General features: G+C 47.2%; 1 protein-coding gene across 3 annotated transcripts in view; it reads left to right on the top strand.

Moving 5' to 3' along the window:
* SLC12A8 (solute carrier family 12 member 8) overlaps positions 1-14,335 on the top strand; it is a 139,081-nt gene that overhangs the window by 14,296 nt on the left and 110,450 nt on the right. For all 3 annotated transcript variants that reach the window (XM_039253015.1, XM_039253014.1, XM_039253016.1), the window contains exon 3: positions 11,065-11,211. In XM_039253015.1, coding sequence (XP_039108946.1) covers positions 11,065-11,211 — 147 coding nt within the window. The remainder of the gene's footprint in view (positions 1-11,064; positions 11,212-14,335) is intronic.

Raw genomic sequence — 14,335 nt, 5'->3', positions numbered from 1 at the left:
TTGACATTTTTTGAAGAACACAACTCAGTTATTTTGTAGAACATCCCTCACTTTGGGACATGACCCTCACAACTGGATTTAGGTTTTGTGTTTTTGGCAGGAATTCCCTAGAGTGACAGTTGTGTTCCTCTCTAGGATGTACAGGATTTCCGTTCGTCCCATTTTTGGTGATGTTAACTTTGGTTACTTATTTAAAGTTGTGTCTGCTAAGTTAATCCACTCTAAAGTTACTGATTTTCCTTTTGTAATTAATAAACAATTTGTTGGGGATACTTTGAGACTCTGGAAATATCCTGTTCCTCATTAGTTTTTCACCCACTGGCGTCAGTATCCATGGATGATTCTTTTTTTTTTTAAGTTTCTTTCTTTATTTTGGGAGACAGAGAGCACTCACATGCATGCATGAGTGTGAAGGGGCAGAGAGAGGGAGAGAGAGAATCCCAAGCAGGCTCTGCACTGTCAGCCTAGAGCTGGAAGTGGGGCTCGCACTCACAAACCACGAGATCATGATCTGAGTTGAAATCAAGAGTCAGACACTTAACTGACTGAGCCACCCAGGCACCCCAATCATGGATGATTCTTGATAGAATCAGTTGTCACTGTCATGATTACAAAATGGTGACATTTCTAACATGATCACCACTTCTATAGATGTCAGTCGGTCTTCTACTGTAAGGAAGGACTTTCTCTTCTTCCTTATATTTTATTTTATTTACTTATTTTAATTTTTTAATGTTTTATTTATTTTTAAGAGAGACAGACAGAACACAAGCAGGGGAGGGGCAGAGAGAGAGGGAGACACAGAATCTGAAGCAGGCTCCAGGCTCTGAGCCATGAGCACAGAGCCCCATGTGGGGTTCAAACTCACGAGCCTTTTGAGCTGTGAGATCATGACCTGAGCCAAAGTCAGACACTTAACCAACTGAGCCACCCAGGCGCTCCCCCTCATATTTTAATTTATTCCTTTATTACATCTGTATGGACTCTGATCCTTATTTTATTACATAAATATTCTCCTGCTGTTATTATTTTGATGCTGAAATTATTCCAGAGTTGGCCAGTGGGAGCCTCTTTAGGCTGGTCCCTGTGTCCTTTTAACATAGCCTCCCCTTCTCTCTTTTTTTAGTCACTTTCTTGCTTTCTGGCACAAAATATTCCTGGCTCATTTTGTACTTTCTCTTCCCGAGCCCTGAATCAGCCATTTCTCCAAAGAGTCTTGGTTACTTAAAGTAAGGAATGGGGGGCACCTGGGTGGCTCAGTCGGTTGAGCACCTGACTTCGACTCAGGCCATGATCTCGCAGTTTGTGAGTTTGAACCCCACATCGGGCTTGCTCTGTCAATGCAGAACCCGCTTAGGATCCTTGGTCCTCATCTCTCCATCCCTCCCCTGCTTGCGGTCTCCCAAAAATAAATATTTTTTTAAATAAAAAAATGTTTTAAATTTTAAAAAAAGAAAGAAAGTGAGGAATGGTATTTAAAGACCAAAATCTGGGTGCTACATATGTTCATTGCTACTGGGGTGTCTCTGCTTATAGAGCCTTCAGGTGGTTAAAGAGAAGGAATACACACACACACACACACACACACACACACACAACACCAACTCTGTATTTTTCTATGTATATTAAAAACCACAAATTCAAACTGATACTTCTCATTCCAGTCCATCACCCCAGGATTCATTCTTCCATTCATTCCTCTTTCTTTTGTTGTAACTCCCTTCTCCAACTGTGAGAAACTTAGCTCCCATTTATATTTACTTATTTGCTCAATCCTACAGTTCACAGAAAGTAGATTCAGAATGGAATCTACTTGTCAAAAAACAACCTTTCTATCTGGAATTTAATATTTGTACTTATTTTTGTCTTTAGACTGAGAGCACATAGTCAAAGAACCATGTTCAGAAATTATTCTGGTGAGTTTCTTTCCCACTTTCTGCATGGTTATGTTCCTTGCCTGAAATACAGTCAGGCTAACTTATTTCTCTTTGCGCCCTATTTTTCTCTCATCCTTGTTGATTTGATTTGATTTGATCTTGAGTATGTAAAACATTAACATGATTCCAAAAGTCAGAACGACTCATTACATAACTGTTCTTCAACAGGTATAATATTGGCTGATCTACTGATGCCCAGATGAATAAACTTTTTACAGTTGATATTTAGTTGGCTTGCCTATTACTGAGGGAGGGTGAAGTCTTCTACTACTCAAGAAGACTTTCTAGTGGCAGCCTGAGTCCTGCAAGAAAGGCTCTGCCCTTCTCCAAAGAGGCTGGGAAGGGCAGGGGAAGCTCTTGTTAGGTGGCTGGGTGTTGCTGCTGTGGGCTCCTGCCATCTTGTGGCATGGTATCAGGTGTCCAGGGCACTGTGCCTTGGGGCTCTGAGTTCAGCGGGCAGAAGTGGCTATATTCTGGGGAAGGATCTGCCGTGCGGTCCTAGGAGGCAGAATCATCAGCATCAGTGTTTTCATGGCATCTCAGGGTCTGGGTGTTCCTGGGGCTGTACAGCTGTGTGACCAGGCTATGCCTTGGGAGATTCTCAGCCTTGGGCAAGAATTAGGGTGTACTAGCATCAAAAAACCACAGATCAAGCTTGCATAAACTACTGTACATAGACTCTGGCTTGTGGCAGAAGAGAACTACATTGCCATGGAAGTCTCACGTTTCTAGCAATGCTTAAATCAATATTGACCAAGGGTGCTGCCCAGATTCAAATCCAAGGAAATCAGACTTTGACCACTCCATGTGGGTCCTGCCCTCCTCCGCTGCAGAGCCATTTCCATTTCTAGCATTGTGCTGAGAGAACGCTCACTGGGTGTCCATTCTAGAACTAGTACAGTACAGAAAGGGGCTGGTTTTTCCAGTGCTGGCCCTGGATAGGGGTTCGAAAGGCTGCTTTTGGGGCTAAGCTACAGAGCAAGAATTTACCTGAAACATGAGGACTAGTTAGGTGGGAAAAATAGAAAATGCATGGTCAATAAGACATCTTTTCTTACTCTTCCTCCTGACTTCCCTGAGGTAACCTTCACCCACGTTTAAAATTGTCTTTTGTGCTTCATGCTTGCAAAAGTTTCCACAATTATCATCTCATCTGAACTGCACGGAACCCCTGCAAAGCAAGTATGTGGCTGTTTGCCTCTCATACGGGTACCACGGGTGGGCCCTGGCCCCGGGTGCCCCTGCTCACCTCCTGCACGTGGCGGTGCCTGTTCCGAGCCGTAGGAGGGGGCCCACGGCTTTGCGGTTCAGCAGCAGCTCAGCATATTCTCTGATGTGTAATTAATAAATAATTAGCTTTCCAAAAGTGAACTGCTGGCTCGTGTGTGTGTATTCCAGGCAGAACCAGTCTCTGCAGGGAAGGGACAGGCTGTGTCTTGCTCTGACCCTCTCCCAACCTGAGTGGGCAGAAGTAGAGTTTCTCACCTGGTTTCTTTTCCTCCAACTGCCATTAGAGAGAAAAGGTGCCATCTCACATGTCACATGTGTTCCTAAAGGCCTGGCAGGTGGCCTGCTGGCGGTGGCTGCAAAAGGCTGCACAGAGCCCAAAGGCACAGTGCCCTGGACACCTGATACCATGCCACAAAATGGCAGGAGCCCACAGTAGCAGCACCACGGCCACCTAACAAGAGTTTCCCCTGCCCTTCCCAGCCTCCTTGGAGAAGGGCAGAGCCTTTCTTGCAGGACTCAGGCTGCCACTAGAAAGTCTTCTTGAGTTTAACATCACAAGGAGCAACATAGACCCTAATGCCCTCCCTCAGTAATAGGTGAACCAACTAAATATCAACTGTAAAAAGTTTATTCATCTGGGCATCAGTGGATCAGCCAATTACCTATAGCAGAACTTTTCTCTCTTACTCCGCTCAATGTACTGGGTGTAGGAAGCCGAGAGTTTCCTCCTTGGGGCACATTTCAGGTACAGTTTTCCTGCCTTTCTAGATACCCTGCTCAAGTGTAGAGATTCTCTAGTCACAGGAGAAAGCCTTCTATCTCTGAACTACAGCACCCAGAACACAGGTGCAGTGTTTCCACTGTGGGATGCAGACCCCTGAGATCCGAGGACAAAGTCTGGCTTCTTTTTAGTCCAGGGAGCTGGGGAAGGAAAACCCTTGCAATGAGCATGAAGGTCGATGTGCCCCCTGGAATCTGCCAAGTTGGTTCTTCGCAGGCTGAGGGCCCTCAGGAAAGAGAGAAACTGACCTTTCAGCATGTTGTTTTGTTGTTGTTTTTATTTTTGAGAGAGAGAGAGAGGAGAGAGAGAGAGAATCTCAAGCAGGCTCTGCATTGTCAGCGTAGAGCCCAATGTGGGGTTTGAATTCATGACTGTGAGATCATGACCAGAGCCGAAGTCATGCATTGGATGCTTAATCGACTGAACCACCCAGGCACTCCTTGAGCATGCTTACGGTGCCCATTCCGAGGGGTCTTGTTTCTCACTCTTTTTTGTCTTATTTCTTAGTGTCCACCTCTGCTTCCCAGAAGGCTCCATGTCAGAGATAGCCACTCCCCTTCCCCACAGTCCATTATGTCATGGAATATGGAGTGAGACTTGTTTTTCTGGAATGAATGCCTGGGGCCCAAGTCTGAGGATGTTGAGGTTCTAGGAGAGTTATCAATGGCTCGGACCAGACGTCTTCCCTGGATAGCTCCGCAAGATAGCTCAGAAGTGAGCCAGGCAGCCCTGGTCATCACCATGCACCTTGTCCTGGCCTGGTCATAGCATCTTGTTGTCTCACATGGTGGTTGGGACACCTGTGTCACTGTCACCTGTGTCACTCACAGTGGGAAGAAACAAGCAAGACTTGTCTTCCTGCAGAAACCTATAAAGACTGAGTGGAATTCCCAGTGTGTTCTTTTCACCTATTTCCAGGGGGACATTGGCAGTGTAGTGGATGAACTATAGCTCTGAGCGATGTCAAGAGCCCCCAGGGAATGAGCCCCTTGAGCCAGAGTAAGATGTGATTCTGAGGAGTGATAGTGACATGCCTCCAAATCAGTGGCATTTCTCTTTTCAGTGGACAAAGCCACAGACAGAGTTTCTTTTGCATATGGTACCACCAACTGCAACTTGAATGGGCCTGATCATGTCTGTGGATCGGTACCCATTGTCCTGGGCAGACAGCTCCTCCGTTCATTCTGGTGAGAGCTGTAGGATTTCCCCTCCCTAACCAGGCCCAGCTTGCCAGAACCTGGCTGCTCTCACATTTACTCCACTGGGCACATGGTGCCAGAGCCCCAGCCTGATGAGAACAATGAGCCCTTCCTAAGTCTCTTCTAGGGAGCCAGATACCTAGCTCATCAGCAGGAATCTGCAGTGTGGGCGGATTATAGCTCTGCCCAGGTCACTGGAAGACAGGATTCCTCTTCAGTCCGCCTCCCAGCTAAGCTCTGTTAGGAAATCTATTTCCCCCCTGAGCATGGACCTGCCCGTGCCAGTCTTACAAGTGAAAAAGCCCATCTACAGAGAGAATGAATCTTCTTTTATTAAACTTTGGTTTATAGAGGAGAATTCCTTTTTTCTAAACCTGTTCATGAATTTCTACTGTGAATCTGGAGGGTCTGGAGACTGTCCTTTTCTCTTTCCTCCATAAAAGATGACTGTGTCAGGAGCAAGTTTCTGTTCTCCCTAAAGTTGTATGTTTCCCTTCCTTGGCACCTCTGTCTCCTGGCAGGGGTTTTCAAACTAAGTGAATACACAGCATCTGAAGTGGTTAAAAGAGAAGTTCAGGGATGGGGACCATAGAGACCCACCTGCTTGCTCACTTCACTCTCCCTGCACCCACTGCCCTCCCACTTAGAACTCAGTCCTCTAAACCTCTCCCCATAGGAGCTTGTGAACTGAGATGGACCACGTGGCATCCTACGGGGTTGTCTCATTTTGCCAACTGAATGGAGATACCAGAAACAGCTTAAAGCTTTCTAGCCTTACCCAAACTGTGGTCAACGTCACTCCTGCCTCTACCAAAACCAAAATGAAAGTGGGGTAGGCAAGACCCACTGAGACAGGGTTGAGGCTGGGCATTCCTTGCATCCTCAAAGTCTGGCAGGAAGCTGAAAGTCTCAGAAGGCCCTCGCAAATGAAACACTTTCACTTGGAAATTTTGATTCTTCAGTTCTAAAAAAGTGATTCCAAATGGAATTGCTGGGAAATCTGAGGCTGAATTTATTGGAAGTTAGTTAGTTAGCAAACCACCCCATCCTAAGCTGGGCCTAGAGTAAGTTCTGTGTCCAGGGCATTTTTAAGATGCATGAATTTCTGTCTGCCCTCACTCTGAAGACGAGAACTCTGACATCTGACACCCTATTGGTGTTCATTTGGACTTTGGCAACACCTTACAGCCTTCCACAGGGGCCCAGCTGGCTTCTACAAACAACATATCCTCTCCTTTAGCTATCTAACTGTTAGTGACATCTGGGAACTCTTGGCACACAGCCATCGGGGCCACCCATGTGGGTCTCCACAGCATCTTAGACAAATCCGAGATGAAAGATAAGACTTGTCCATGACGTGGCAGGAGACCCTCCCTGCAAATGGTTCCAGATAAAATGACAAATTTCTCCAAGTCATTTATTTTATCCAATGTCTCATTGGAGACAATCTGGTAGACAGCCTTGTGTCCAGTGTGAGCACGGCACTTAGCCCAGGACCACCGCGGAAGCCCCCACTGTCACTGGTCCCCACCGTACCACCCCACTTGCTCTAGTGTAATAGCTCAGAGGGTGAATAATAAAATTACTTTTCTGGATTTTTAAAATGTATTTTATTTAATTAAAAAATTTTAATGTTTATTTTTGAGAGAGAGAAAGAGAGAGAGAGAGAGAGACAGAGTATGAATGGGAGAGGGGCAGAGAGAGAGGGAGACCCAGAATCTGAAGCAGGCTCCAGGTTCTGAGCTGTCAGCACAGGGCCCAATGCAGGGCTCGAGCCCACAAACCATGAGATCATGACCTGAGCCGAAGTTGGATGCTTTAACCACTTAGGCACCCTTGGAGTTTTTATAAAGGTAGCTCAGAACTGGTCCAACTGTCACCTGTCATCACCCCAGCTGCTCTACCTCCTCCTTCTCCCAGGGATAGAGATGACTGGGTAGAGGCACAAAGGTAGAGTCTGAGCCATAACCTTAGTGAGAGGGCATATCTGTAATGTGAAGAGATTCCTTATCCTCCCATAAAGGAGGGAGTTGACGAGGTTCCAGAGTGTGGGGGAGAAGCTGATATTCCCTTCCTCTGTTGGATGTCGGCTTGGGCGCAGATCCGTGGCTCTGCCTTTGGCCTGTCTGAGCAGGAGTGAAGGGGAATTGGAAGAAGCTGGCAGGGAAGAGAGAGAGTAGGGTTGTGGATTAGCCAGTCATGATATTGTGATTTATAATAAGAAATATATATTTGGTTTTTATACCCAGTTCTGGCACAGAGCTCCTAAAACACTTGGAATTTAGTGATAAGGGTATCTGGATATTCAAAAGCATCCCCTTTCAACCACAACTGGGTTTATGTTAATAAGCTGACTTGGAAAGCACCTAAGGATGGGCGCTGGTTACTCAGGGTTGGAACTTTCAGGAGACAGAGGTAGAGGCTGGAGAGTGAGTTAAATGCCAGCAGCTAATGACTTAATCAACCCTGCCTATGTAATGAAGCATCCATAAAACCCCAAAAGAATGAGGTTTGAAGAACTTCCAGGCTGGTGGACACATGGAAATTTGGGGAAGGTTGTGAGCCTGGAGAGAGCATGAAGATACACCCTTCTCCCCATGGGCATCTCTCCCATGGGCTGTTCCAGGGTTATATGCTTTTATAACATAGTGGTTATCTAGTAAGTGAAGTGTTTCTCTGAATTCTATGAGATGTTCTAGCATATTAATGGAACCCAAGGTGAGTGTCATGAGAACCTCTGATTTAGAGCCAGTTTATCAGATGCACAGGTGACAATCTAGACTTATGACCAGCATCTGAAGTGGGGTGTTGAGCAGTCTTATGGGACTGAACCCTTAACCTGTGGGATCTTGACACTATTTCCAGATAGATAATATCAGAATTAAATTGGATTATAGGACATCCAGCTGGTGCTGGAGAGCTGCTTGGTGGGAAATCCCACACTTCAGAATTGGTGTCAGAGTCATACCAGCCGTGGGCCACCTGGCTGGTAACTCTGCAAGGTCGCTGGCTTGAGTTGCCTAGCTGGCAGGCTCCTAAAAAGTCAGCTGTGGGGCAGTGGCAGAGGCTGGGGGCATCCCATAAGTGGTGCAGCTGCAGGACGTGGTGGGGAAGGAAGAGGTATAAGGAATGGGCACCCAATGGTGCTTCTATGCTGGTGCCTGGAGACAGCGTGTCAGTGCAGTGGGGGTGGGGGCGCAGGTTGGGAAATGGCCCTTGTGGTTAAGTAGGCTAAGATTACCTACTTAACGTTTTATTCTAGGGTTCTCTGTCTCATCTTCTTTCCCTTTTCCCTGTGCTTTTGTATCTTCTTCTCTCTCACTCTCTCCCTGAGCTTATGCTGGTTTCTCTCTCTCAAGAACATCGGGGTTACAGCCTTGGGGTCAAATGCAGGCTCTTCCTACCAGCCTCTGATGAGCAAATGCAGGTTCTGGGAAGACTTAGTTATATTCTTTTGTCACTTGGTAAAAAAAAAAACAAAAAACAAAAAAAAAAAACAGATTAGCACATTCCCCTCAGCATCTTGAGATAAGCTGTCATGACCTGGTCATCAAACTCATTTTAAACCACTTATACTTTTATTCTCAGGGTACAGAGTCTCCTTAAATTTCTGCATCCTTTCGGAAACCCCTTTAAGGCTGATTTAGCCTAGTGAGTTCCAGGGAGTGAAAGCTTCTCATAAGCTATTAGGTAAACACAGAAAGCAGCCTTCAGAGAGGACATGCAAAGGCTGGGATGGAAGAAGCATAAAAGTTCTAAATTCATGATGGGACGTCCATGGGTAAGGCAGACGTCTTCATAACAGCAGAGTTCGGAATGTTAGAAATGGGAACCTGAAGAATTGGCTGTTAGGAAAGAAAAGGGCAAACAACTGGAGGTGCAGGGCCACGTACAGATTTTATAGTCTGGCATGGACTTGGGGCCATCCTGTCTCTCCTCTCAGCCACCTTCCTCTTCTCAAACACGGGCCCTGTCCCTGCCTGCCTCCCAGGGGCATTGTGAGGATCAAAGGAGAAGGTGGATGTGGAAGGTGAAAGCACTCTCTGAATTATTGCTCTTCGTCCTGAGGGCTGCTGTTGTTACTGCTGTTTCTAATAAATAACAGACCTGCAACAGGCCATGGTTGGAAAATGAGCACAGAGATGGGAAGTTGGGCTATGTCCTGAATTTTAGATTAGGACTCTGGAAAACAATCCTACATTCACCAAACAGGTCTCGTGGTACCATTTGTTCAAGGACAAGCAGAGGTTGACAGGGTCTTTGCTCTGAGCTATGATCACCGTGCTCACATTTATTGACTTTCAGAAGATTCCTTATTTGTGGCTTGTGAAAGACAGATGGACAGAAATCGACGCAGATGAAAGGAGCTCCGGCTAGAGTCAGGGACTGGCAGGCGATGCCATCCAAGGGGGTGCTTCAGGCTTAACTGACGGCCCTCATGGGTGTTTTTGAGGCCCTTTCTAGATCTGTGAGTGCATGATACAAGGGGAGAAGAGAGGCTGGGCTCCTCTCCTTTGGTTTTGACCGAGGCCAGGTGGCCTCAGCTTTGGGTACTTGATCATGGGCGCATCCTTTGCTCTCTGCCATTCAGGAGCTCTGACCTTAGATTTTCTTTCCTGTACTCTTGACTTTTCTGCCCTCTCACTGTGTTTATGGATCACCTACATGCTCCAGGTCGATTCCTTGTCCACACTGGTCCATGGCTGGGGCTTCCCAGCATCAAGGTGAGAGCCCCTGGTCACTGCTGTGGTAGTCTGAGGTACTGGAAGACTAGTGATGTGTGAGGTCGGACCACCATCCTATGCAAGAGAAGCTCACAGCATGAGCCGCTGCAAGTTTTCTGCAAGTCATTTTAGTATTTCCACAAGGTTTAGTCTTTTTGTAAAGAGTTACCTTTTGAGTGTTTTGTTAAAGTGCCTTTGATTATTTTTGAATTGGAAAGATAAGGAAGGCATCTGTTTAACTGCTTATAAATAAGCCTCTGATTCTAAACAATTGCCAAATGATGCCTTAGAATCTTGGGGTGTGGGATGGAAGGGGCTTAGAGATCACTGTAATGCCGGCGTTCAGGCAAGAGAGCAGAGACTGCTCCAGGCATTAAAAACACAATTCTTCTAACATTTATTTATTTGAGAGAGAGAGAGAGAGAGAAAGGGAGCCTGAGTGGGGAAGGGCAGAGAGAGGAAGACACAGAATCTGAAGCAGGCTCCAGGCTGACCTGTCAGCACAGAGCCCAGCGCAGGGTTCAGAACCCACAAACTGAGATCATGACCTGAGCTGAGGTCGGACACTTAACCGACTGAGCCACCCAGGGGCCCCAGGCATTTTAAAAAGACGTAATTTAATATGCAGAATTCATTACAGTGGTATTAGGGATGGAGGCACAAAAGCATAAAGAAAGTCTTACTCATAAAGATGAGTAATTGCTGGAAGCTGGTATCCCTGTACTGAGTACTGGGTACTGAGAGGGAAAGTGGCCTTACCCAGAGCTTTTGACTGTGGCCCAAGTCCCACACTCACCTAGAAGTGACACACAGCACTTCTTCCTATTTTCCTGAGGCCAGAACTCACTCACATGGCCACACCTACCTGCACATGGGCTGGGAGTTGTCTACTGAGCTGCCAGAAGGGAACTGGCCTGCGGGACAACTAGTCTGTGCACCTGTAGGTACAGGGGTCACTGTCAGGAAAGAACAGTGACCCTTTTGTAGAAATAATCTTTAAGACTGTGTGCGTGCGTGCGCGTGTGTGCGCGCGCGCGCGCGCGCACACACACGCACACACACACACGCCTGCATTGGCACAGTAGGGTGGCTGTGTGTTAGAGAGGAGTTCTTCTCCCCACCTCCTGTTCCACTTGCCTTGCCGCTGGCCCTCTGAAGTGCTGCTCGGTGAATTCTGTGTGCTCTGTCTACAGGGGGCGCTGGCCCAGCCCCAGCCCTGGTGGAAGAGCCAGCTGTTCGTGTGGGAGCCGGTGCTGTTTGGGACCTGGGATGGTGTGTTCACATCCTGCATGATCAACATTTTTGGGGTTGTCCTTTTCCTGAGGACTGGCTGGCTGGTGGTGAGTGATGAGCTGGTGGCCCTGGAGTTTCTTGTGAGGCTGTGACGCGGAAAGGTCTGCACTCTAGGGCATTCCACAGGGCTGTCAACAGACTCCTGAAGCACGGATGCTCCAGAAAAACGGAACGAGAAGCAAGTACATATAGCTAGCATTGCTATTTAAATGAGAATCCTGAGAACCTAGGCCTCAGACAAAGCCTCCAGTGGGAGCCTCACCATGGATTTAAGTTATATGAGCACAAAAATATGAGAAATAGGAGTCAGGACACACGGATGGGACTAGAGGTGGATCCGAGAGAGCAGACTGGTGGCAATTTGCCTCCGGTTTGTGACCCTCTCCCGCTTTCCTGGTGTTCTTCACCTTGTCTGGTGCCCTCCTGGTGGCACCGGTTGCCTTGCCCCACTACACACAGACCCCGCGTGAGAGACTACATGTGGCGGTGCTTGGTCAGAGGTGCACGAGCTCACGGGGGTCAGTTTGCTTCCTCCATGGAGAAAGCAAAGGCCTCTTCTTTGTGTCTTCTCTGAAGGCATCCTGGGAGCTTCCAAGCAGATGTGTGTCCTGAGCAGGCATTCTTACACGGGGCCTTCTCCCTGGGACGCCAGTGAACGGAACAGGCTGCTCGAAACAAAAGGTTAGCCAGTCAGGAATCATTGGTGAGCATGTAATGTGTTCCAGGCACTACTAGGTACCAATGGGATTATAAACCAGAAGGCCCTGTTCCTCCCCCTGGTGAGCTAACAGCCGAGCTGGATAGATTTCACATCAGGAATCCAAGTGGTTTCTCAGAGCAGTGTTAAATACCTCAGGGATGGAACAGGCTGTGAACATATGGTTGCGAAGGTGTCCAGGAAAGCTTCCTGGAAGAGGTGTGGTTCAGCCAGGCTTTGAGAGGTGAACTGGGTTGCACAGATGAAAGAGAGAGGGGGTCATTCAAGGCTTGGAATGTACTAGTCAGGGTTCCTCAAGGGGACACAGGCAGGACCAATAGAAGCTATATATCTGTAAGAGATACATAGGATGTCTTATATATATGACCAGGGGTCTGGGGGGTCCCAGTGAGGCTCAGGCAAGACTTGATGTTTGAGGCTTGAGTCTAAAGTCTGGGAACGTGAGCAGAATTTCTGTGTTGGAGTCTGGCTACAGAATTCTTTCTTTGCGAAACCTCAGTCTTTGCTGTTAAGGCCTTCCAACAGATTGCATGAGGCCCACTGGCATTATACATGGTCATCTCTTTTACTTAAAGTCTACTGACTATAACTGTTAATCACAGCTAAAAAAAAAAACAACCAAAAAAACCTACATTTACAGCAACATCTAGACTACTGTTTGACTAAGCAAATGGTCACCGTGGTCTATCCAAGTTAACGCAGAAAATTAGCCATCACATGGGCAGATTTGGGGGGGGAGGAAAGCTGAGCTGTATATAGCGGGTGTATGGGGTTCTCTCTAGCGGGGTGTATGAGGTTCCTAGCCCCTCAGGAGGCCTGGGTGGGGCCAGGAGCTCTTTTACCTAGGTCCTTCACTTGGGGTTCAGCCTTAATCATGGCCTGGGTGGATCTGATTTTTTTTTTTTTTAATTAACATGTGGAAAGCTTAGAGTAGGGTCAGCAACCTCCCTAGTGTAGATATAAGAATTCATGCCTCTTAACACCCTTCCCAGACTTACAGGGCCTTCCACTTACAAAAAGGCTTTTCCAGCTCAGACTCCTTGTTGTGCAGGCAGATTTAGGCATCTGGGATCCACCTCCGTTTTTGCCCATTCCTAATGGCCACTTCACTGCCTAGTACCTCTCCAGCCCGTGTCCAAGGGAGACCCATCAGTCCGACTGCTGTGTCAGAGGAAGGCTTGGCCAGTGACAGCTGGGCCCCTGGGCTCTGCTTCACACAAGGTAGTTATGGAATGGTAGAAAGGAGAAAAAGGTAAGCTTTCTCTATTTTTTTGAGTAGGCTCTGTGCCCATCATGGGGCTCAAACTTACAACCAAGATCGAGAGGTGCATGCTCTACCGACTGGGGCAATAGACCTGACCTCTATAGCCAGGTGCCCCCATGCTATCTCTATTTGGATTCTTTTTTTTTTTTTTTTAAGTTTATTCATTTATTTTGAGAGAGAAAGAGAGAGCAGGGGAAGGGCAGAGAGAGAGGGAGAGAAGAATCCCAAGCAAGTTCCATGCTGTCAGAGCAGAGCCCAACACAGGGCTCAAACCCATGAACTGTGAGATCGTGACCTGAGCTGAAATCAAGAGTCAGACGCTTAACAGACTGAGCCACCCAGGCACACCTCTGTTTTGATTCTTAAGTCTCTAAGGGCTTCTTCTGAACCCTCCCACTAGGTTATTTTTTTTGGAGAAATGGCTATCCACAGGTGTCAGTATCTGAACAGCATACAGATTAGTTCAGTATCTAGCAGCATAAGGCAAATAGTGTATTACAGTATTACAGTGAGTCTTACAGTTTCTGTGGTCCAGGCATCCAAGTGCAGCCTAGCTGGGTGCCTCTGACTCAGAGTCTTTCCTGGGGATGCAGGCAGACTGTCTGTCAGGGATGCAAATCCCACCTGAATGCTCTACCTGGGGAGGAGCTGTTTCCGAGATCACTTGGGCACTTGTTGGCTGGCCACGTCATGTGGGCTTCTTCCTAGGGCTGCCTCGCTACATGCAGCTACATGCAGCTCACTTCCCCGGGACTAGCAGTCTAAGGGGGAGAGAGAGAGAGCGTGCACGTGAGAGAGAGCGAGAGAGCGCACCCAAGATGAAAGCCACGGTCTTTTTATATCCTCATCTCAAAAGTGATCTCCCTTCACTCCTGCAGAGTTCTGTTCATTAGAAGTGAGTCACCAGGTCCAACCGCAACTCAAGGGGAGGAGATTACACGAGGTATTCGTGCCAGGGGCTGGGGGTCACAGGGGACTGCCTTTGAAGCTGCCTGCCACACAAATACATCCTTTTGCCCTGAAATGATCTCTGTTTTTCAGCTCTGACATTAGTTTTATCTGAAACACCATATTTGATCACGGAACAAAAGGAAATGTGAAATGGCAAAAAAAAAAAAAAAAAAAAAAAAAAGAAACTAAAAGAAGAAAAAAAACAAAAGTGAGTAAAGAAAAAAAACAGAGCTTCTAA

This window comes from Hyaena hyaena, unplaced genomic scaffold (assembly GCF_003009895.1).
Source record: "Hyaena hyaena isolate Hyena2069 unplaced genomic scaffold, ASM300989v1 scaffold_434, whole genome shotgun sequence".
NCBI classification, from domain to species: domain Eukaryota; kingdom Metazoa; phylum Chordata; class Mammalia; order Carnivora; family Hyaenidae; genus Hyaena; species Hyaena hyaena.
This window is presented reverse-complemented; position numbering and strand designations above follow the sequence as displayed.